This window comes from Nothobranchius furzeri, chromosome 5, assembly GCF_043380555.1.
Source record: "Nothobranchius furzeri strain GRZ-AD chromosome 5, NfurGRZ-RIMD1, whole genome shotgun sequence".
Classification (NCBI taxonomy): Eukaryota; Metazoa; Chordata; class Actinopteri; order Cyprinodontiformes; family Nothobranchiidae; genus Nothobranchius; species Nothobranchius furzeri.
Window position 1 is genome coordinate 28,229,432 of NC_091745.1, and position 23,972 is coordinate 28,253,403.

General features: G+C 42.5%; 1 protein-coding gene across 1 annotated transcript; it reads right to left on the reverse strand.

The window, feature by feature from the left end:
* Positions 1-6,124: 6,124 nt before the first annotated feature.
* On the reverse strand, positions 6,125-23,698 carry elac2 (elaC ribonuclease Z 2). The gene is made up of 24 exons (XM_015977262.3): positions 23,213-23,698; positions 21,734-21,784; positions 21,583-21,653; positions 21,215-21,279; positions 21,063-21,120; positions 20,921-20,989; positions 20,716-20,826; positions 20,338-20,396; positions 20,198-20,256; positions 20,038-20,110; positions 19,846-19,958; positions 19,003-19,101; positions 18,772-18,910; positions 9,858-9,943; positions 9,588-9,709; positions 9,398-9,494; positions 8,876-9,014; positions 8,774-8,812; positions 8,579-8,688; positions 8,083-8,182; positions 7,855-7,975; positions 7,390-7,468; positions 7,163-7,307; positions 6,125-6,858 (listed from the first exon to the last, which is right to left on the reverse strand). The coding sequence occupies exons 1-24, from the start codon at positions 23,542-23,544 to the stop codon at positions 6,616-6,618; spliced, it is 2,580 nt and encodes an 859-aa protein (XP_015832748.1). The 5' UTR covers positions 23,545-23,698; the 3' UTR covers positions 6,125-6,615.
* Between the last annotated feature and the right edge of the window lie 274 nt (positions 23,699-23,972).

The window sequence follows — 23,972 nt, forward strand, 5'->3', positions numbered from 1 at the left end:
CAGGAACTCAGTCAGTCTAGTGTTGCCATTATTATGTAGCTATTATCTGTCCTAAAAGGGGTTAAAACAGGAGGGGAACCTCTGGCATTTGGACCTCACAATCCTGTCCTCCAACCCAACATGCAATTTCAAACAAACAAACAATAAGTAAGAGAATGCTGAGACAAGGGACATGAAAACTATTTTGCATGACAAAACCAACCTCCACCTGATAACGATGCTCGAGCTGAGCATGTTCTCAGGTTTCACCAACAAAAAATGGAATATTCTTTCTGCCTCTAATGCCTTTATTCCTTAGAGACTTGATGAAAGTCTACCTGGAAGTGAGGCTGATGGAAAGCCTGAGACACTGTTGGGTGGTAATAAGCCGTCGTCTCAGCACAGCCTGTAGCTCAGCTCGGCTAAAGTCCTCATTTATTCTCCTGAACAGAAACAGTCGCACTTCCCTTTTTTATACCTGGTTCTTTCTTGTGATAAATGGAAACTTCTTTGGCTCAGAGAAAATTGGCCTCCCAGTGGATTCCTGTGTGTGTTCAAAAGCATTCAGCCGAGTTTGGTCAGTTTTACTGTGAGCTGTCATTTCTAATTTGTAGAGACAAGAAGCCTGTGCGCACTCATATGGGATGTGAGAGTGTTCAACAGCGATCTGTTTTCTTGTCGGTGTGTTTTCATCATGGTGAGAGCAGAGTTCAGATTCCTTAAGAGCAAATGCTGGAAGGAAAAAAAAAACACCAAAATAGTGTCATTCATGGAGCGCTGCTTTTTAAAGCAATACTCACGAGGCTGTCGCTCACGGAGAGGCCAGAGAGGAGGCTGAACGAACCGTTTCTGACCAAGAGAAGAAATAAATGTAATGTGAAGCAATAAAAGCAGCAGTTTGCAGAGACCAGAATCAGCAGAAGTCTGAAACAGCTTTGAGTGCAGGTTGTGTTTTCATGCTGGAAAATACATTATAGGCTCCATGTAGATAAAACAACAGCATTGATGTTCAGTCATAAAGAAGAGCAAAGAAATCAATGAAAACCAACGTTTCATAATTGTGTTTGGGTGCACATAAATGTTCTGTTTAGAATCAAAAAAGAAATGATCAAAGAATGAAAGCTCTATAAACAGTTTTGATAAATAGGCCGTTTACTCAAAATCCACCTGTCTCCTTCTGTTACCACAACAGGCAGATACCAGACTGGAGCAATGATGTCATCTACTCAGTAGAGAAAGCGGCCTTTGGCTGTCGTAAAAGTTGAGACAACACTGAATCTGAATGATTAGCAATGTGCATTTAAGGGTAATACAGACAGTATGAGAGACTATTAACATTGGGAAAGGGAAATAAAGCTAATAAAAGCACATTAAAAGTATTTAGAACTACAAATGAACATATGAAGGACTGGGCCACTTGTGAGTGCTTTGGGTCGGGGTGAAAGAAGGGCCAACAGCAGCTCTCGATCAATAAAAAGAATTAAACATGCTTGAACACCTTCAATAAGAAAAAAACAAGAAATGTTTTGTTGTACAATCCCAATTCCAAAGACGTTGCCTCAAGCAGAATACAGTCATTTGCACATTTGTTTCAACCTATTTTCAATTGAGCACACAAAGACAAGAATGTTCTAATTGATACACTTTGGGGTTTGTTTGTTTGTTTGTTTTTCTGCAAATCTTCACTTGTTTTGAATTTGATGCTTGCATTTTCCAACAAAGAGGGTACCAGTGCGTGTTTTACCACTGTGTTGCATCCACACCTTTCCTTCCAACACAAGTGTATGGGAACTGAGGACACTAACTGTTGAAGTAGTGTAGGTGTATTCTTTCCCATCCCTGCTTGATGTACAACTTCAGTTACTCAACAGCTCAGCGTCTCCGTTGTAGTAATTTGGGTTTTATAATGCTCCACACATGTTCAATGGGAGTCTGAACTACAGGCAGTCCTGTCTAGTGGTTGTGGCGACAGAGCTGTTTTCAGATGCTCTGACCACATAACACCACTAGGGGTCACCAAAGTACCATTCTTATGAATCACACAACTTGAATCCTTTTTTTACCGCGTCCTGTCTGGCTGTGGAGCAAACAGAATTGATGTCTGAATGCTGGTGACAAGCCTTACAGATTTACTCTCAGGTGGAGCATCAAAGCGTCTGCTTTTAATGTCACGCCTGATACTTAAAACTTTATTGTTATTGTTTTTGAATGCTTTGTAATTCCGAGCAGACACGGAGACAGAGGTGAAAGAGAAAGGAAAAGACAAAAGGTGGTGGTGGTGATGATGGTGGTGGTGGGGTGGGGGTGGGGGTGGGGGGTCCACAAAAATAAACAATAATGAACAAGAGTCTGCTTCTAGACCTGCAGAAAGAGAAAGAGAAGAAAAAAATGGGACACACAACAATACATCAGGAGCAAGCTATCACTGCGTCATCTTGATGATGAAATATAAAATCAACATTGTTTAACTGAACAATCACACAACAATAAATCATAGTGCATTTAGTGGCAACGACAGCCTTAAGACATGTGTTGAACGTGCCCAAGTCCATACTTATGAGAGCACCACGTGAGCACCTGTGTGTACACGCGCTTGTCTATGTAAGGTTTCTCTATAGGAGCGTCCAATAGAGAGTGTGAGGGGCCACAGATCCGCCCCCCAAAGATGTGTAGGAGACGGGGGGAGCTCCAAGTCCCAGAGATCCAGGAGCTGCCCCAGAGCACAGGAACTCCAGGGAGACTGCAACCAGAAAGCCCCCCCCCCCCCCCCCCCCCCCCCCCCCCCCCCAGAGAGGCACAGAGGATCGCCCCGGGTTGAATTCTTCCTGGAGAGCTTATTACTGAGAGCTTGTTATCATTTATTACTGCATTTCATCTTGATTAACAGAAACATAGGAATTCAAAATCACTGCACTCTTATTTCAGAGAGGTAGGAATATGCCACCATCTTCAAATAACAAGATCGATGCATAATGAGGCATCTTTCTCCTTAATACAGGTGGGACATCATGAAGCATGAATACAAGAGCACTGCCTGCTGGTGTCATGGTCTGCGTCCTGCGTCCCCCTCATGTGTTCTCCAGCCCCCTCTAGGTTCCCCTTATGTGTCTTCTTGTATTCCCCAGCCCACTCCAGGTTCTCCCCTTAGGTTTCTGTGCCCTTTTAGGTCTCCAACCCCTCCAGATATCCTTCTAGTCTTCCGTGCCCCTTTGGGTCTCCAACCCCTCCAGGTGTCCCTCTAGTCTTCCGTGTCCCTTTGGGTCTCCAACCCCTCCAGGTGTCCCTCTAGGATCCCCCTCATGTGTACCCAAGCTTCCTGTGCACCTTCTTGTCTCCAGCTCCCACCAGTTTTCCCAGATTCACTTATTCTTTATTTCTCTTTGTAATTATATGATCTATCTAGGTTTTCCCTGTAGTTTTCATAGGTTCAGGTTTTCTTTTAGTTTCCTTCCCCTGTTCCTTCCCCACCGGTTTATTGGTTCTCCCTTTCTCCCCAGTTCATTAGTTATTTATCTGGTTCTTTTAGGCCCTGTCCACACGTAGCCGGGGATCTGCCAAAACGTAGATATTTTTCTACATTTTGGCCTGTCATCCACACGAAAACGGATCTTTTAAAAAACTCCGGCCAAAGTGAAGATCTGCGTTTTCTCCGTTTTGGGTGTCTGCATGTGGACAGACAAAACCGGAGTTTTAAGGTCTGCAACGTCACTTTCCGCGAAAAAAAATGCTGACGTCACGTGTGCGACCTGTGTTTACACTAGCCGACAGCATGGATGCCCTCAGAGCTGCGCTCGCTTTATCAATTGTCCAAGCGCTTTTTAAATGTTTGTTTTTGCAAGCGGGGGAGGTACTGCCGCCTACAGGTCTGGCATGTCCTTAACAACGTATTTATCCGGGTACGTGTGGACAGAGTTTTTTTTTTTAACGAGGTGGTGTGGATGCAAGTGTTTGGAGGGGCGAATATTCGTTTTTTTTTTAAACCCGGCTACGTGTGGACTAGGCCCTAGTCTTTAGGTTTGGTTATTATTCATAGGTTATGTTTTATTTCCCCCTCCTCAGCTTAGATTCCTCTCCCTAATTAGTAAATTGATTTCACCAGGTTTCCTCGGTTTCTCTCTCCCCACGCACCTGCAGCTCTTCTCCCAATCATCCTGCCCCTGTGTTTAAAACCCTGTCTGTGTCTCAATGTGTTGTTGGTCCATTGTTTGTGTCATCGTTGTCTCGGTTCCCTCTCCTGGTCTCTAGGTTTGCGCTTTAGGATTTTTTGGATTTCGGTTTTTGGCTTCCTGCCCTTTTGGATTTTACTTTGGACACTTTTTCCTAATAAAGGATTTTACATTTTCACTCCTGCCTTGTGCCATCCTGGATCTGCATCTTGGGTCCTAACCTCCTCCTGGCGTACATTGTGACAGATGAGAAATCAAAAGCTGCGGAGGTGGACATCAGTGGCCTTCAGAAAGAAACAATGTGCAGTGCGAATCCACTCTGGATAATTGGAGCTGCTTAGAAATGTGCTGAAAGGAAAAAGAGGCACAGCAGTGTGAGATGGCAATGACAGCAAAACACAGCTACTCACCACGAAATCACACCTTGCATTATAAATCTTTACATCTCATTTAAAGAAAAAAACTCACACACACACACAAATACTGACTTTTAAATGTACAAATCAGTAAAAATCAATATAGCGAGTCTCCAACATCTTCAAAAATTCAAATTATCTATATATTTGTTAAACTGTTAAAAGAATATTTCATTTTTAAAGCTAAACTTTACACCTATTTTATTACATTTGTTGTTGCCCTGTCTGTTGTTTTCTGGGGGTAAAACGGCTCCAGTGCGTTTATTTGAGGTCAGCCGGAGGAGAAAGTCACAGAACATGACCGGATTCTGAGCCTTATTTCCTGATATTTGGACATCTCACCTTTGATTGGCTAACCGCAACGTACCACTGACTCTGTTTGCTCTGCAACACTGATGTTTTATCTCCACAACTAACACAAGTCTGGAGGAGTTCTACTGTGTGGTGGAGTTGCTCATGCTAACAGTTAGCTTCTACTAGTCAAGATGTTCTCTGCTGTTTCCTGGACCCTAAACCAACAACAGCCTTCCCCGTCGTGAGTCAAGATGGGCGAGTCCATGAATGCTAAATGACCATGTGAAGTAGATCTGTCTGGATTTTTAAATCCTTGAGTTTCACCGTTCATTTTCTATCAGAAGCTCATGCAGAAGGTAGGTGTAGGAGACTATGTTCATGTTCAGCCTGCATGAAAAACCCAAGTGACTAATCATTTAAAAAACAAGACATTGTTTTTCAGTGAACCTCCTCTTTACCATGTTTACATGATACTTTTATATTTTTGCACCTTAAACTGGCTGTGTGTAAGCGTGTGTGTGTGTGAGTGTGCATGACTTCTATTTTAGCCTTATTTTATGTTCCTCATATTTTACTACCTCTTACATTAGCTGTCTTTAACGAGTGCTAAGTCAATGTCGTTTTACACCTGTGCAACGACAAATTATCTAGAATATTCGAGCTGCTTCAATATGAAAAAAATCATGATCAAGATACTTTAAAGTTAAAAATCTAAAATATTTAACATTGTTGAGAAACCCACATTTATATTTTTTTCAGACAAAAACACACCAGACTGTAAAGCGGCTCATCAAAATAAAAGCCTCAAAGGCTACCCAGAGCACCAATTTTATTCTGACCCGTTTACCAAAGTGTTTCATTCCCATAGATACGATGAATAGAGACCTTCAAACTTTGATCACAGCTTTTGCCTTGAAGGTTTAATGTTTTGTGAGAGAAATCTTCTATAATGTCCAGAGTTCACATTTTAAGAAACTGACATTACCAACATACACCCATGGGTGGTAGAGAAGAGCTGGTTAGTGGTGAACAAACGGTTTTATTAAATCAGAGAAAAGATGTTGCTGAAGCTGAACTTTTCAGCCTTTGGAGGGGAGGAAGTAGAGGGGCAGGAAGTGGAGGGGAGGAAGTGGGTGTTGTTTGGAAAGAAATGATTGAGCAAAATGGTTCTTGCAAAGATAAATGATGAAATCTTGTCAGGGTTTTTGTCCATTACGTTTTTTCATTTATCTGCAGTATTCTTAAGAATAATCACAAATCCCATTGAGGCACATTTTAAAAAGTTTAATTTTAAAAAGTGTAGCAGACTGTTAGTAAAGGAGAGGTTGAAATTTGTGTCCATCTCCACTTCATATTCCCAACAACTGTTTTCCACTTTATCTTTAGTCTTCAATATGGCTGAACGCTATTGGTTTGTTGTAGCTGCTTTAGTCGATCGCAACCACCAACAGGAAGTAGAGGCTTCACATGTCAAACAGCATCACTTAGTTTTATCCGAGTAGATTTCTGTTTAAATCAGATTCCTACAGATATTTAAAATGATGCTTAACGAGTTTATGTGAATCATGTTTATACAGCACAGTGTGATGTTGCTTTAGTCTGTTTAATCAAGAAGAAAAACCATAATCTTTTTTTTTTGCACTTAAGAAAAACTCTTCTTTCAAACCAAACAAGCCAAAATAAAAACCAGTGCTTGATTTAAATAAAATAACTAAGAATGCTGAAAGTCTCTGAACTGATCTTGACAACTTCCTGTGGAATCAGCTGGTTTTCCGCCTCTTCATGTTGACGTTGTGCGTCGCTGCCTCCTCCTGGTCTCTCTTGAAACCTCGCTCAGAACCAGCAGCTGGGGTCTGATCACTGCCCAGCTCAGTGAAGCCTCCTCTTGGATTTCTCAGCTCCCTCTTCTCCTTTCTCTCCTCCATCTCCTCCAGCACCTCAGCAAAGAGGCTCTTCAGTGCAGGAAAGAGTTTGGGGATCATTTTAAAGTCTCTGAAGCGAACCTGGAAGAAGAGATATTTTTGTTGAGTTGTTTTTATGTCTTAATTTAACAAGTTTTAACTTCAGTTCCCATCAAAACTGTCATTAGGTGCTGCAGAAAAATGAACGATAGGCTAATCAATGAGTTGGGTTTCCTTCTTCAGTTTCAGGCAACAGTGACCCAGACGTGCAGCTGTAGTGATGATGTTGTCCAGGTGGTTTGCTCCTGCTTGGCCCAACTGTTGCAGTGTGAAAATGAACCTAACCAAATGAAAGGACTCCCAGCCCCATCACACAGGCACTATCCTGGTCTTGAAGAGCTCTTACCTTCATGTGGTCAAAGGATATGCCCACTCTGTCGTTGAAGTCTTCACTGAAGAGAGGGACTTTAGCGTAACGTTGGCTGAAATGATTCAACATGATGAAGTCGGCGTTCATCTTCATGCCGATGCCAATGGCCTGAGAAGTTGTGCTGTCAGGAGACAAATGATCCAACTGCTGATTAAAGAAAAGACAAGCTGCCACCCTAAAACAGGACAAACTCGTTCCCTCACCTGTGTCTCTTCTCCAAAGCTTCCTCCTCCAGCTCATCCTCCAGCGTGGCCTCGTGGATCAGCAAAGTCGAGTTCTTTCCTAAAAGAAAAAAGTTCCCCTGAATTACAAACACTTCCAGCTTCTTCCTGTTCCACAGGAAATCGATGGAGTCATAATCAACAGTCAGCATGACTGCAGATGCATCCATAAAGAACGGGTCTGGGATTCGGCTGGATTTGGACCGAGTCCAGCCGAGCACTTTTAGAAGAGCCAATAAAGCTGGACCTCACGGGGATCATTAGAAGGCAGCCGGCCACAACAGTGAATCTGATCAATTATTCAGAGCGGCCCGCGCAGCAAAGCTACAGTTAAGGTTCTGACCTGTTATGAGTCACTAAAATATTGAAACTGTGCGTTTAGTTTAAGTGGTGCACACGCCTCGTCTGACTGATGTTTGGGCTTTAATCTAAGAGAGTGGTGCTTACCGATGTTCACGAAAGCATCGCAGGGCATGGTGTCCCCCGAAAAGGCCAGCTTCCAGCCTGATTGGTGTGTGATGCTGCAGGCGAAGGCGTTCTTACAGTGACGCACCAAGCATGTTCGGAACTGACACACACACACACACACACACACACACACACACACACACACACACACACACACATAAGAAAAACTTTAACTCTACTTCAGATGAAGCTCAGCATGAGGCAGACCTTCTGCAGATCACTCTTCTTCAGCATTTCTTGGATGAAGGAGCTGGTCTTGGGGTTTTGCTCCTCAGCATCATCACACAAACTTCTGTTTGGGATGAGGCTGAAAAACAGAAAAAGACCCATCACCAAAGAAAACCATCCCGCTCAAACCTTCAAAACCTGTTTAGTGGAAGCTGAGGATAACATTTAAGAGTCTGTTTATTTTGTCACAACAAATTAGTTGATGTGAAATTCAAAATCATTAATATTGTGCAGATTGTTATCAGTTATGTTGCTCTGGTCATTATTATCAATACATCACCTGAAGACGCAGTATTTGGTGAAAGAGCAGAACAAGGTGCTCTGATATTAAACTAATAAAATATTTAGCACAGTTTAATTGTGTTATTCAGGGTGGAGGTCAAGGTGGGGTCATGGGTAACTGCTGTGTTTGTATTCAAACCAACCATGTCTGATGCAGAGCCCTTATTCACAGAGCTGAGGTGCTTTTACATACTTGAAGTGACCGAGGATCTCCTCACAGTGGTCGTGATACTGCCCGAGCCAGGTCATGATCTGGACCGGAGCCACCAGGGAAACGGGGCTGAAAGCTTTACCTAAACTGGTCTGGAAACATGAAGTTAAAGAAGCTTTTTTTAAGTCTTCGAAACAAACACTCAGCATTCAAACGTAGAGGTTTCCTTTGACGTACCAGCGCTCGTTGCCTCTGATACAGCAGCTTTAACAACCCCTAAAACAAACAGCCAGTCAGGATTCTGTGGGAGCTGGTTTTTGGTTCTGCACGGCTGCTTACCGTGTGATGGTCAGCATGCAGGTGTGAGATGAACACCGCTGAGATTTTAGACAGAGCTTCTTCTACATCGTTCCCATAGTGTCTGCAGAGCTGTCCAAAGGTTCCCTCTCCACAGTCCAACAGCACCGACTGACTCGGACTTCAGGCAGGAAGAAACAAAACAATAAAAAAAGAAACTGAAAGAAGAATGTTTCTTTAACAGCTGCAAAGGAAAATAATTCAAATGCCACCTTCTGCTGTTAAACACTAGTGCCAAGCAGTTCTCTGCTTTGTCACTGGGACACATTTTTAGCACAACACCCCTGATGTGATGCAACACTGCTGACCGTCCTGGTTTTATTTGAAATAATTACTTGTAATTTAGTTCATATGACTTATGACATATCATTTGACTTTAAATGTTTTCCTTTAACAAAAAGTGGTTGTGATCTTATGTCTTTAGTGTTTCTCTACTCTTAAGATACTGAGCAAATATATTTGTTACCACCAAGGTGAAAGAACAAGCATAACCATCCGACGTACCTGATGTTAACCAAAGTGCCGCTAACGTTTCTGATCTTCATGGGCAGAGCTGATCCCGTTCCCAGAAACACCACCTCTGGGTAGCTTTCCTTTGGACCTGCAGGAAAAAAAACAAAAGTTGCATTGTTTAAACCATTGTTTAACATGACTGATCCTCTAAATGTTACAGGACTACCAGAACAGAACCGACCAGAACGTTCTGCAGCTTCAGCCGAGCAAACCTTCCTGCACTTATCCACTTCTTCCAGAAAGTTTGGCACCTCCGAAGCTTCTTTAAGGAACTCCTCAGTGTTGCAGGAGGGGATGGCGTCCCTAACAAAGGAAGCAGACAAACACCGCTGCTCATCAAGCTGCACGCACTCACTCACTCACCTGTGACGGGGTCAGAGAGAAGGAAATAGACCGTTTCTGTCACCAGGCAGAGCATGGAGCTGCTCACTGATGTCAAGGACAAACTAACCTTTGCCACTCTATTACAGGTCTGAGTTGGAACTTCAGCAAACACTCGGCTCTGACATTTGGGACATGCAGCGTTGCCGGAGTCTCCTGAAGACAGAACAAGAGGAGCTTTGGTGTTCGGTTCACACACACGGAGTTCTTAGTCAGGTTTCTTGTTGCCACAATCATACATGATGATCTTCTCCCTTTAATTCAATTTTACTCTGGCTGAACTGACCGGGTTTAGCTTCTTTTCACAGAGGAGTTTACACTAACCCTTTAGCTGACAGGTCAAAAGCTTTGAAGATCCCATATTTGTAATACACTAAATGCTAAACTGAAAAAAATTATAAAAATAGGGAGAAGTTTCTATGAAAGTTACACATTAGCAATAATTATTATTAAATTAATATTAATTTCATTTAACTTCCTGTCTGTCTACTAACTAATACATTTACCGTCAGTGAAGGAGACAGTCAGGTGAGTGGTTACCATGGTGACCCCAATGAGCCACTGGCAACAGCTTTAACATTCATGTCGTTCTTGTTACTCTTATGCAATTGTTACATCATAGTTATGTACTTTATTTCAGTTTGAATTATTAAAAAAGTTGATGTTTCGACTTCCGGTTTGTACGTCACCAAGATGGCAGCGCAGTAGACCTGAGAATATAATAACCTTTACCCCGTTAAAACCGTGCAAACTCGTCCTCGAAGATGGAATAATGCTGGGACAAGAGGACTACAGTGCAGTAGGAGCAAAAGGGAGGGCGCTATCGCTAGCTGCTCGGCTACAGCTAACTAGCTTAGCTGCTTTACATGAAGCTCCGCACTGAGCGATTTAATTCCACCGAGAAGAAAATATGACCGATATGGAAGTGATACTCAAGGAACTGAGGGATTTTCGACAAAGAAAGTAGGGCGAGTTTGGGGGTGATTAAGGAAGAAATGGTTAAGATGAGCTCTAGAATGCACGAGGCGGAAGTAATAATAATAATAATAATAATGCATTGAACTTATATAGCGCTTTTCTAGACACCCAAAGACGCTTTCACACACTCTCACATTCACACACTGCTAGTGATGGTGAGCTACTTGTAGCCACAGCCGCCCTGGGGAGGTCTGACAGAGGCGAGGCTGCCATTTGGCGCCGTCGGCCCCTCTGACCACCACTAACACAGGCAAGTTGGGTGAAGTGTCTTGCCCAAGGACACAACAGCAGGATACCCCTGGCGGGAGCTGGAATCGAACCCATGACCCTCCGATCATGAGGCAACCCGCTCTACCACCTGAGCTGCTGCTGCCCCAATATAATAATAACAATAGATTTTATTTGTAACGCACTTTATATTTCAATGCAATCTCAAAGTGCTACAGTAGGAAATCAGAATGTAAGGAATAATTAAAAACTATGAATAAAAACAAATTTAAAAAAATACATGAAGCCATACAATGCTAAGTTAACACACAGTAAAACAACAGCAATACCAATCAGTTTGGAAAAGCTTGTGTAAATAAAAATGTCTTCAGATGTTTTTAGAACATTCAACACTCTGAGGTGCTCTCAATGTTTCAGGGAGTGTGTTCCACAGGGGTGGGGCTGCTGCTTGAAAAGCTCGATCTCCCATGGTACGAAGTTTTGTTCTGGGCTGTTGCAGGAACTGAGAAATTCTAGAGCACAAGTACGCATTGAGAAGGCAGACAGAGAATTCAGAATGCTGAGGAGGCCGTGACAGAAATGCTAAAGCTACAAGTGAAGCTGGAGGACAAACTACTGGACCTGGAAAGTCGGTCGAGGGATAACGTTCATATCTACGGTGCGCCAGAGATGGCGGAGAAGGACTCCTCCACAATGAGTGAGTTTGTGCAGGGTATCTGCACGTTTAAGGGAGCCAAATTTAAGACTTCTAAGACATTTTTTAAGGCCACTTTAACCAAATTTAAGCTATTTTTAAAATTAAATTTAAGCTACAATTTCCAGCTATTGCCTGGAACCGGTGTAAACCACGTCGCGAACGTGGGATTAGCCATCCAGTTACCATTAAACTTGCACTTCCCCATGGCGCATGCTCCCGCTAGCTTAACCAGCTAATGTGCCAGGGTTTTTCCTGCATTCTAATTTGCGTGGCGGCCGCCTCCAGCTAATTTTGTGCTGCCCCAGCCTGATTTCACTCTGCCCCAAGCTATATGGTTTTTATTTTAACAGCAGATGCAGCATTGCGCCACTAGGGAGCTGTATCAGCAGCGGTGCACCGAAAAGCGCCAAGACCGCAGCAGACAAAGATCAAAACTTGCTTTTCTCGCTGGTTGGTACAGATCTATGGTTGGTGCTATTGACGTCCTGATGTCCCCCCAGGCTCTTTCATATCAGAGCAGGGCTGTAACTGTCTGTGAGTGTCTGTCTATTTTTAAACGTAGCGCTGTTGCAACATCTTTGAATTTCTATTTTCCCCAGAACTTTATTGAGCAAAAGTAAGTTACGTGTAAGAAAAATGCTTTTTACTGGCGCACAGTGTGGAAATCTGGATGCAGTGGAGGAAAATAAAGGAACCAGCAAAGGCACAAAGGCAGAAGCGGTCCAAAGTTTGGGATCAAAAATGCAGCTACACGCAGACTGGCAAATGCTAAAGCTAATGGGTGGCAGTCTCGCGATCAACTGGCATACAGAAAAATATATGATGATCGTAAAACTAAGAAAAATTAAACTCTACAAGCGGATGAAAAGTCCCCACCATCCTGTTTATTCTGCATCCTGCAGCGCTACGGATCAGAACCGCTGCAGGTACGAGTCACTTTACTGCTACAAGTCTGCTCCACACACAGGAGTAGGAAGTACGGCAAGCCGTTGTAGTATATAACTCACAAACGCTTCTATCTTTGAACATAATTTGAACTGGTTTATTGCCAACCCGTACATAATAGACATGCTACCGTTACATTGTTAGCAGCAGAAATTAAATGTTATTATCATTTCCAACACAAATGCATGTTAATGAAATGCATTATATTTTACTGGATATATGTATGTGTTATTTTGACTAAGATGAGTTATTAATACAAACCTAAAATGTTACTGAAATGTAGGTCAAACATTTAAAAATATTTTAACTATAAATATCAGATGGGAAAAAGGAACTAAACACCAATCTAATGCATATTTTAGAGCCTTTCATAATAAGAGTCTGTTATTTCAGACTGACAATTTTGTTGTTTTATTTAATAATTTTTAGCAGCAAACCAGTTTTGTTTCACTTGAAACTTTATCAAATGGAATATTCAATAATCAACAGAAGCGTAGATTAGAACACCTAACGAAAACATATTTGGCCTTTAAAAAGGTAAGGCAGTTGAATGCACAGAGTGTGCATGTGCTGGCGCATGGTCACGAAGGTACCACCTCTGCCTTAATTTGGGCCAGAAAAAAACCCTGAATGTGCTCATCTAAAAATAGCCCCCTTTCACAACAGACTGAATGTGTACGGTTCCGCTTACGCCAACATCATACACAAAAAATGCTGAACACTAACTAGAAATTCATGATTTTTTTATAGAAATAAAAGAATCTTTTTTATTGGGTCTTTGGTAATTTAAGACCTTTGGAAACTGTATTTAAGGATTATTTGTAATTTTTAAGGATTTTTAAGGGCTTAAATTTGGAAAAGCTAATTTAGGACTTTTTAAGGACCCGCGGATACCCTGTTGTGGAGAAGTTGTTACATGAAGGGTTGGAGATTCCCCAGAGCGAGCTAGTTATGGGTATTGAGCGGGCCCACCGCTCACTGGGTCCACAACCACGGGATGAGACACCCCCTCGCTCGATTGTTGTGAAATCCCTCAGCTTCAGGAGAGGGGCTGCATGACTTAATTTTTTTTAAAGTCGACAGTCAAGTAATGAAAATCGAGTCGACGTTGTCTAGTCATTGATGACGTCATACACCTGAAGCGGCGTGGGGGGCTGGGGGTCGGTTGGTTCGCTGGAGTTTGACAATTAAAATTGCACCCATATTTTCAAAGTTAAACACATCTCCTTTTAACAGCGGTAGTTTCTGCATTTATACTGCTCCACTTCAGCCCTCTCCCCCCTCCCCCTGCGCAGCGGCCGCAAACTCACTGATGCGCCTGCAGCCTCTCAGAGTTCCTGCTGCTCTAAACATTAAAATAATTATTTCATTTTCTGTTCCTCACTTCTGATTACCTTCAGTGGTATTTGTTGCAACCAGCAGGTACAAAAACTAACTTGTTTTTATTTGACTATTTTTCTGTCCTGCCAGTTTATTATCTTCCTGCATCTCCTCTCAATCCTAAAGAAAAACTGCTACCTGGGTTCATATATATTCACCTCATGAGTTACCTTTGAACTGCAGTTCTAAAAGATCTACCGACCGCAGAAACAGCGGAGTGCTCGCTGCTCGCCGGCCGCATCAGTGAGGTGCGTCACCGGTGGACAAAACAGGTAATATGCCCCGCTCCACAGCAGCGAAAAGCATCAGGCACAAATAAAAGACAGAAAACATAAAAAGGAAATGAGGCGACATGAACGATCGCGTGTTAAATTAGTTTTTGAGGTGGCGACACCTGATTTGATAATGTTACTGTGGCCGTGCTCAGGACGCAGATGTCTGGAGCGCGTCAACAATCAGAGCTTTGCATGCACAAGCTGGTTAAAGTTAGGATGGGGTGAGAGGAAGGTTAAATTGCAAGAGGGTAAAGGTCACAATTTGGTTAAATGTCCGTTTTACCGCAGGTGTCAGTACTGAGCTCTGGCACAGCGCATCGCCTCCACCTCCCGACGCGCAGGTGCTCGTCACCTGCTGGCTTTTCCGAGGACTGCGTCTTGTCGCTCATTATCACGTGACAGCGACTAGTCGATGACAGGCATAAAAAGTCACTATAGAGCAGTGAAGTCGACTAGTTCATACAACCCCTACTTCAGGACCAAAGAACTCTTGCTCAGTAAAGCATGGCAGAAAAAAGGTTTTCCCTGGAAGGGCAACCGAGTAAATCTACACTATGATTACCCACCTCTCATTCTAAAGAAACGTAGGGAATACGCAGAGGTGCGGAAGATCCTGAAGGAACAACACATCACATTCAAAACTCTCTTTCCAGCCAGACTGAAAGTAAAATATGCCGAAGGAACCAAAATCTACAACACTGTGGTAGAAGCTACGGCAGACATGGCCAGGATGGGATACCCGGTGAAGGTCGTCAAATCCCCCGAAACAGTGCTGAGCACCTGAAGCAGCTGTCGTGGACTAAAGTTGGTAAAGGAGCAGCAAACAAAGCAGCGACCGACAGATGAGATCCCGGTTACAAGGAGAAACTCAGAGCTTTCAGGACGACCTCACCAGCGTCTCCTGAAAATTTAGGTTTAACCCGCCATGTTCCTTGCTCTTTAAGAATAATTTTATTGAGACTTCTGTATTAAGTAAACAACTTAGGCTTAGGAAGATGTTCTCGGCAACGCCATAACCAGTGAGGACCTCCATCAAAGACTGATGAAGAAGCCGCCCCTACAGGTGAAACAAGGTCCACTTTGAGGACCTCTACCTTGGGAGTTAGATTTAGGTTGGTTCGATTTAGATTTATGTTATTTTTTTCTTCTTTTCTCTTTTTCTCTTCTTTTTTGCACGTTATTTGTTCAGAGTTCACAGTGGTGTGTGGGGAGCCTGGGAAAACCGGTATGTATGCTCTGTAATTTGAATGAGTAGTGGATTAACAAAATTGGTATTGATCAACATTAATGGCTTAAATAAACCGGTAAAGAGATGGAGAGTCCTATCTAAACTTAAAAAGGACAAAGCGCAAATAGTTTTCATGCAAGAAACACACCTGTTAGATACTGAATGTGTTAAACTAAACAAGCTTGGCTATAAACACGTGTATTATTCTTCACACAGAACGGGGAGGTGGAGGCGAGTGACGATTTTGGTGAATGGGAGCCTGAATTATGAATATTTGTCAGAGTATAAAGATGAGGCAGGAAGATTTATAATGGTAACTGGCAAGATTGATGGAATTACTTTCAGTTTTTTTAAAGTGTACGTACCACCAGGAAGTGGCTGGTTTCTCTACAAGCGAATTCTAGAATTGACAACCACATAGAGTGAGGGAATTTTAATATGCGGGGGCGATTTCAACCACACGTTGAATGGGGCTCTCGACTACCCCACCGGGAAGGGAGATAGAAGAAAAATCGGGAAAAGATTGGTGCACCTTATGGGGGAGCTGGGTCTGGTCGATGTGTGGAGGGATAGCCACCCAACAGACAGGGAATTTACTCATTACTCATGGGCACATAATGTGTAATCAAGATTAGATTAGATTTTCATGTTTAAAAATTATTTATTTAGGTCGAGAGACTGTGAAATAGGCCCTTGTACCATGTCTGACCACAACCCAATAAACATGAATATTTGCCGGCTTAGCAAGGAAAGATCCACACTATGGAGGTTGAATTCTAACATTCTTAATGACCCAAATATTAAACATCGATTGAAAATGGAAATAGTGGAATACTTACAATATAACGGCAAGAATGAGGTGCCTCCGGCGATAGTATGGGATACATTAAAAGCTGTGATTAGAGGTAAGATAATTAGTATTTCCTCTTTTCTGAAAAAAGAAGGCCAGCAAAAGCCCCAGCTCCTAGAGGACAGGTTGCCGGACCTACAACTATTCACAATCTCTTTCCGGTGATATCAAATCCGAAATACAAAGAGTGAAAAAAGAAATAGAGGACCTGAACACTAAAGATGTACAGAAAAAATTACTCTTCACAAAACGTTACTATGACGCAGGAGGGAAATCACTGAAATATTTGTCATATAAGCTTAGGAAACAACAAGCAGAGAGGACCACTCACAAGATTAAAAAAAAAAACATAAATGGACAAATGGAAGTTGAACAGGATAAGATCCAATCGTGTTTTTTGGACTACTATAGACGACTATACTCCCAGCCCTACCGAGATGATAATCAGGGACAGAATGCGCTTCTATCAGAGCTCGAGTTACCAAGGGTGACAGAGGGACAAAACAAAAAGTTCATATCCCCCATAACGAAGGAAGAAATTAATTCGGCAATTAAAAGATTGAAAGGAGGGAAAATGGCGGGGACAAGGTTAATGCAAACAAAACACAAGTACTAACTTTGAACTATGACCCACCAAAAGAAATAAAGGACAGATATGATTGGAAATGGGACAGGGATAGTATTAGATATTTAGGGGTGACCCTGCACCGAGAATTTTTTAAAATGTATGAAGTTAATTATGGCCCCCTGAATTTAGCGCTAAAAGCAGATATACAGAGATGGAACATCATACCTTTCTTGGAACTACATTCCAGAATTGATTCAATCAGATTAAATATTCTCCCCAGACTGCAGTACTTATTTCAGTGTCTACCAATCTCCATACCCAAAAACAGTTTGTGGAATGGGATAGAATGTTATCGAAATATATCTGGAAAGGGAAAAAGCCCAGAATCAGATACAAGACCCTACAATTGAAGAAATATATCGGTGGTCATGGTCTTCCCTGTTTGCAAGAATATTACTGCGCGGCTCAGTTGAGACCTCTGATATGTTTATGCTCTCCACCCTACTCTGCTGGAAGGAAGGACGTGGAAGGGACAAGCATCAAAAATGTTCCTGTAAAGGCACTCTTGGCGGGCCATAAATTGCAGAATAAGGTCAACTTGAATGAAGAACCCATCCCAAACGTAAATAACGACATGGAACGAAACAATTCAGATCTGTGGTTTGGAAAACGCTATAAAAATCCTAAGATGGTGTGCATACGATTCAGATTTTATCCCTAACCAACACCATGACAGATTTATGAAATGGATAGCGATGGGGTTGTCTGTTAACTCTCTTTTCCACAAGGGGGCATTACAATCTTTCGAAAATCTACAAAGACAACAAGGACTAGGCCCAGCAGCTTTCTTCCGATATTTACAGGTCAGACACTGTATTTACCAGGATCTGAAAGTGGTGATAGACAATCAAGGACTCATAGAGACATTTGTGTCACTAACTAGGAAATCAGGAACCCACGACAAAATTATTTCAAAGTTATATAACTGCATCTCGGAAAGCAAACAAGGTCGCACACTTTACATTAAAACAAAGTGGGAAAAGGAAGGTAATCTGACGATTACGGATGACAACTGGAGAAATATACGTGAAATACAATGGGCTACAACAAGATCTAATGGGTGGCGTGAATTCTGTTGGAAAAACATAACGCGATTTTTCATCACCCCAGAGAAGAATAAGTATAGGGGCCTCGGCGACTCCTGCTGGAGATGCGGAGTAGATGGTGCCAACCACTTTCACATCTTTTGGAACTGCCCAGCGCTGTCTCAGTACTGGTCGAGAATACACGAACATGTACATAATGTCTTTGCATTGGTTTTCCACTGTACATTTGAAGCCCTGTATTTGTGTAATGTACCAATGGACAGTCTGGATTCAAAGGATAAGAAACTTTTATACATTTTGGTGGCAGCAAGCAAGAAGGCTCTAACAAGGAAATGGCTCAAATCTGAGCCTCCAACGATTGAAAACTGGATAAGCATCATCCAAGAGATCTACACTAACCTTGCAAAGAGACGAACCCTAACCCTTCAGGATATGGTCCAAATGGACAGAATATATTAAGCCTGTAACATCTGAATTGTAGCTGTAAAGGTGTATTAAAAGCACAAATAATATGGCAATGACTTGGCTGCCCCGCCACCCATACAGTTCCGATGTTCATGCAACAAGTTAAAAATGGTAAAGCGACAGAACATATTCAATGTCATGAGTAAATGTACAACCCTATGTGCTTTTTTTCAATAAAAGATAATAAAAAAAATACAAATAAAAAGTTTGTTTCCTCAGCACCCATCAGAGCTTGTTTACAGATGTTCTGGTACGATTTGTTACCTCTGACTCATAGGTTTTAAGCTGTGGAAAGATCTCTGGGTGAATCATGTTGAGCTGCGTCTGGATCTTGTGACTCCTGATGTTATGAACTGTGCAGGCATTTTCATTAAGAATCAGGTGTTCTGTTGTGGACGGAAACCTGCAGAAACATCACATAGGCTCAGACGTAGACTACATGAGAAACAGGGTGAAAGTGCTCCAAGGTAGGTTTAAAAGTGGAACAATGCAAACCTCTCCATCCACTCTTTGTACTGGTTTGTTTTCAGGACAGACTCCGGAGTCATGTGGACCACCAGTGCAACTGAGTCTTCTGTCCCTTCAGCCTGGTACCTGAGACACAAGACAGACAAACTAACTGAAGCAGAGTCTCTCCCATCATTTTAAGTACTGATAGTAGGAATGGGAGATATAGCCTAAAATCTATATCGCTTTAAAGCACATGCTGTAACGATATATTCTTTTCTTCTGTTTATACATGTAAAAATGTCTGACGCAGGCACATTGACCCTCCTGAATCCGTCCTTCGGGAGTATGGGGTACCAGGCCCTTTGATACAGTCCCTGTATGTCAGAGCTTGGTCCGCATTGGCGGCAGTGTCGAGCTTGTGTGCAGTGTGAGTCGGACTCCGTCGAGGATGCTCTTTGTCATCGATTCTGTTCATAACTTTTATGGACAGGATTTATAGGTGCAGCCAAGGTGTTGAGGGGATCTGTTTTGGTGGTCTGAGGATCGGGTCTCTGTGTTTTGCAGATGATGTGGTCCTGTTGGCTTCATCAGAACGTGATCTCCGCTCTCACTGGAGCTGTTCACAGCAGAGTGTGAAGCAGCTGAGCATCTAGTAGGATGCACGTCCAACCGGAAGAAGACCTAAAGAAAGACTCACAACACACTGGCAGAATTATGTCTCACGGCTGGTCAGGGAGCCGGCCCAAGCGGCTGGGGAGAGGGAAGTCTGGGCCTCCCTGTTTAGGCTACTGCCCCCACGACCCGACCTGGATAATCAGCTGAAAATGGATGGGTGGATAGATAATACGGGTTTTATCTTCCACTGTGCATTACTATGCGATAATTTACCTTTGGAGCTGCAGATTGGTGCAAACAGCTTCAACAAACTCCTCAGATGGACACTCCACTACAATGAAGACTGGCCCTGGGTCAGTGGGGGTGCACACCTGCTCAGGTCGGATCTGTGAGACAACAGCAAACCGTTTCAGCTGATGCAGTCTGGAGCTGCAACCCGATTCCTCTCAGGGACAAACACAGCACCTCTTTTCCTTCATAGATGATACTTTTTCCATTTTTTAAATTGGAGATGAGAGGACCGATGGCTGCTGTGCCTCTGTGAAGTGAGATTTGATCAAAATCAGAGCGGCAGGGGATTTTAAATCTTTATGGAAATTGTTTTTGTACAGAAAAGCAGGCTTACACCGGCAGTCCGAGCTCTTTGGCTTGAGCAACTAAAAAGTTTCCTTTCTTGGGGTGAAGCTGTAAAGGTGTTTAAAATGAAGAAAAGGTCAGAGAGTTTACAAAATAAATTCTCACAAAGATATTTTTACGGTGTGTTACCTTGCAAACAAAGGCAACCACCAGCGACGGATCTCTAAAGGCTGCTCCTGCTTCACCAACTACAGAGTTGAAACAAATAACTGAACGCTTTACAGCAAACGTCTCGTTTTGACGGAGGAAATGATCAGATCACAGCTTTGCTAACAGTCGGATTAGTGTGCAGATGTCAACCTCTAATGGAGGTTAATAACACATCCTTTTGTTAAACAACAATTATGAAGACCAACCTTACCAAAAAAACTCTTTTGAACAACAAAATAAAGAAATAACAGAAATTATTTAGAAAAAATGTCTCCTCTTAATATTTTCTAATTATTTATTAATAACATATTTTCTGGCTTGTTTTCCATTCGTGGTCTGCAGCCCAAGTTAACTCACCTGGATCAAATCTGCTACTACTGTGAAAATGGTCTTTTCTTGGATAACTCTGGGTGGGGCTGCTCCTGCCGGGTCTGGGGGAGCGTTTTCCTCCATCAGCCTTGGACTGTGCTACAGATGCACAAAAAATAAAAGTCTGATATTTTTTATCCCTCCAGAAGATAAAGTAGAGCTTTAACAACAGGTAAAAATCATTTAAACTCACCAAATATTGGCACCTGATAGACCTTCATGGTTTCATCTTGGTACGTCTCCTCGGAGTAAGGACGCACCGCTGTGGTCGCATCAAACATTTATTATCACACAAACACACACGAAGCTAATCCAGAACAAAAAACCCAACCTACACAGCTTGATGTCCTCCAGAGGGCCAGAAAATGACTTGATGGCATGCAGATAGTTCTTCTGTAGAATGAAAAAAAAACAGGAAACATTCAGTGAATTTGTGTTAAAGGTGTTGAACACAAATGTGTTTTAAACCTTTAATCTGGATTCTCACCAGCTGTGGAGGCCCAGAGAGGACACATTCAGGTACACCCGTGTCTTTTAAAGTCAGTATCATTCCTGAAACAGAGAAAGAATGCACATATATTTTTAAAAGGAAAATGTTAAAGAGGAAAATGGGATTTAAACCCAAACCAACACTAAAGAAATGTTTCAATTCAATAAAAAGAAAAATCACTAAATGAACAAGACTAAAATTGTTTTTTGCTGCAAATTCTTGTAGGAAGTACTTCCTGATCTCCTGTAGCTACTACGACGTGTTAAACTCCAGACACGGTCCAAGAGAAACTGGGAGGCTTTTGACAATATCAGTAAAGTTACCACCGTTCTAAAACATCTAAATGTCAAAATGATTCCTCTGACCTGATAAACCTCCCACATTCTCCCAGCTCAGCCGGGTCAGGAAGATGTTGTCCAACCGGGAAGCTTTCAACCTGCCACATGGAGACACGTTACTGGTGTTCGCCTGTCCAGCAGACCCACTGAGAAGGCAGCAGAGTCAAAACCAGCTTACTTGTGCTCCTGCATGAGTCTCTGAGTGCCTTCGCCACAGTTGAACAGGTACCTGAAAGCAGAGACAGGAAGTGTTTCGTGTTCACACAAACCGACAGGCTGATGCTGGGTCGCATGTAAATCATTTTATGTTTTTGTTTCATATTCTGTTTAGGAGTCTAATCAGAAGAGTTTTCAAAAACGTGGGACATGATTCGGCTAGAGTTTGGTAATAAACCCGCTGAAAACAAATCCCACGTCTGTTGGTAGAGTCTGACTCAGTACACTGAACTTAGAATGTCCATCTGCAACTTACTGTAGTCTACTAACCCAGCGGTTCCCAACGTGGTGTCCCTATGCTAAAGTTGTGAGGTTACAAATATTACATTTGTAAAAATTACATTCATAAAATCATAGTAGCATACCCAAACTGTAGAAATAGAGTGAATAGAGGGTGTAGTACCAGGGAATCGTGAGAGAGGGCAAGTGTGTTTAGGTGTTCAATTGTCTAAATGATGACACGGCTGATCAGTTTTTTCTTGCAACAGAAAATCAGATCTGAATTTTAAATTTACATTTTTAGATTTTATGTTTGACTGGGTCCCATTTTCTTCTGATGGATAAAATGAAAATATGTTTATTCAATCCAAAGATTTTTCACCGTCATGCCGCAACAGGACCTCAGGAAGAATAGCTCCACACTATGGTGGGAGCTAATGAGGCTCTCAATAAATAAAATAAAATAAAAATAAACAGGAACAGCAGGTAATGGAGTCAAATAAGCCTAAAATCAGAAATAAAAAACAAACTCTAGAATGACAATAGGTAGTTCTGGTGAGAGTTAAAGAATTTATAAAACCGTGAGTCAAACGTACAGAGATGATGTAAGAAATAAAGACAATTAATGTGGGTTGGAAAACAAACGTACAGCAATGGAGGAATGAGATGTGAAAATAAAAGCCATGGCATAAATGATGTTTGTAAATCTGGAATGCAAAAGAAAAACGCAGTACAGTAAGTGCAAACTCACTGGTGAAAATTAAACATTCGTGTTTAAAGTTTACAGTCTACTAAAAATGTTCACGAGTATTTCATTTAGTACTTTTAAATGATTCCACGTAAAGTCGACTTATATCAGTTAAACACTGAGCGAAAAGCGAGTTATTAGATCATTTCTGTAGCTATGAACAGAAGCAGACGATGGTGCGCTAACATGGACGTAATTTTCACTTTAGAAGTGGGGGGACACGGGGGTGGGGGGGTGGGGGGTATCTTTACAGTATGCTCTAATGGGAAACAGGCTTCAACACAAACGGTTGTTTTCTGCTTGGTCCTAGGGCTCAACTAGTGTCAATTTAATATAGCGTAATATTGTTTTTGGATGGTAAAAAGTGCAGGGGTCAAACCTTGACTTTGGAAAAAGTGGGGGGGACATGTCCCCCCTGTCTTCCCCCCCCCCCCCCCCCCACCCCCAAAATTACGTCCATGTGCGCTAATGTACCTGTTAAAGTCGGAAAACACGTAGATTCCCGCAGCGTTGTCTCTGCTTCCAGCACCGATCACCTGAACGTACACGGACGCTGGTCCATGAACGTCTCCCCGTTTACCCCGGTTCTCTTTGGTTTTGACCCTGCGCAGTGGCTCCTTCGGTTTCTTCGAGCCCAGCGGCGGCCTCTTTACTGGCAACTGGTTGCTAACCGTCGCCATTGACCGGACAAACTGAGCGAGAGTCCGGCGGAAACAAGTGTCACGAAGTGGGACCCTCGGAGCAGCGGAGAGAGCTCTGCCTTTGACAACCAGCAGCGTAAGTAGCCTCACGTGGACGCTGTTCATACTAAACACATCGGCTGTCTTTAAATACCAGAACCCGGCGGTAACTACATCCAAAAATGGGATCGGTTTATGTTCAAAAGCACTTGTGATCGGTTAACTAGCCTACATTTGCTCCGTGTTCTCACCACTCAGGACATTCACCGCACGCGACTCTTTTTCCGGCATCTAAAGATGACGCATTTTTCAGCTCTTCACGCTGATTGGACGCTTGGCACGATAACTCATAAACTAACCAATCCCAGCGATGAACTCCAATGAATGCGGGGATTGGGAGTGTGTTGGTTACCTCTGTCAAAAAACAGCCCGGATGCAGTTAAAACTCTGTAACAGATCACGTTTAGACCGTTGAGCACCTCTTCTGGATCTGTTCACATGCTACAACGTTTTGGAGAGACTTCGGACAGCTCTGCAAGGACTTCATTTTAAAA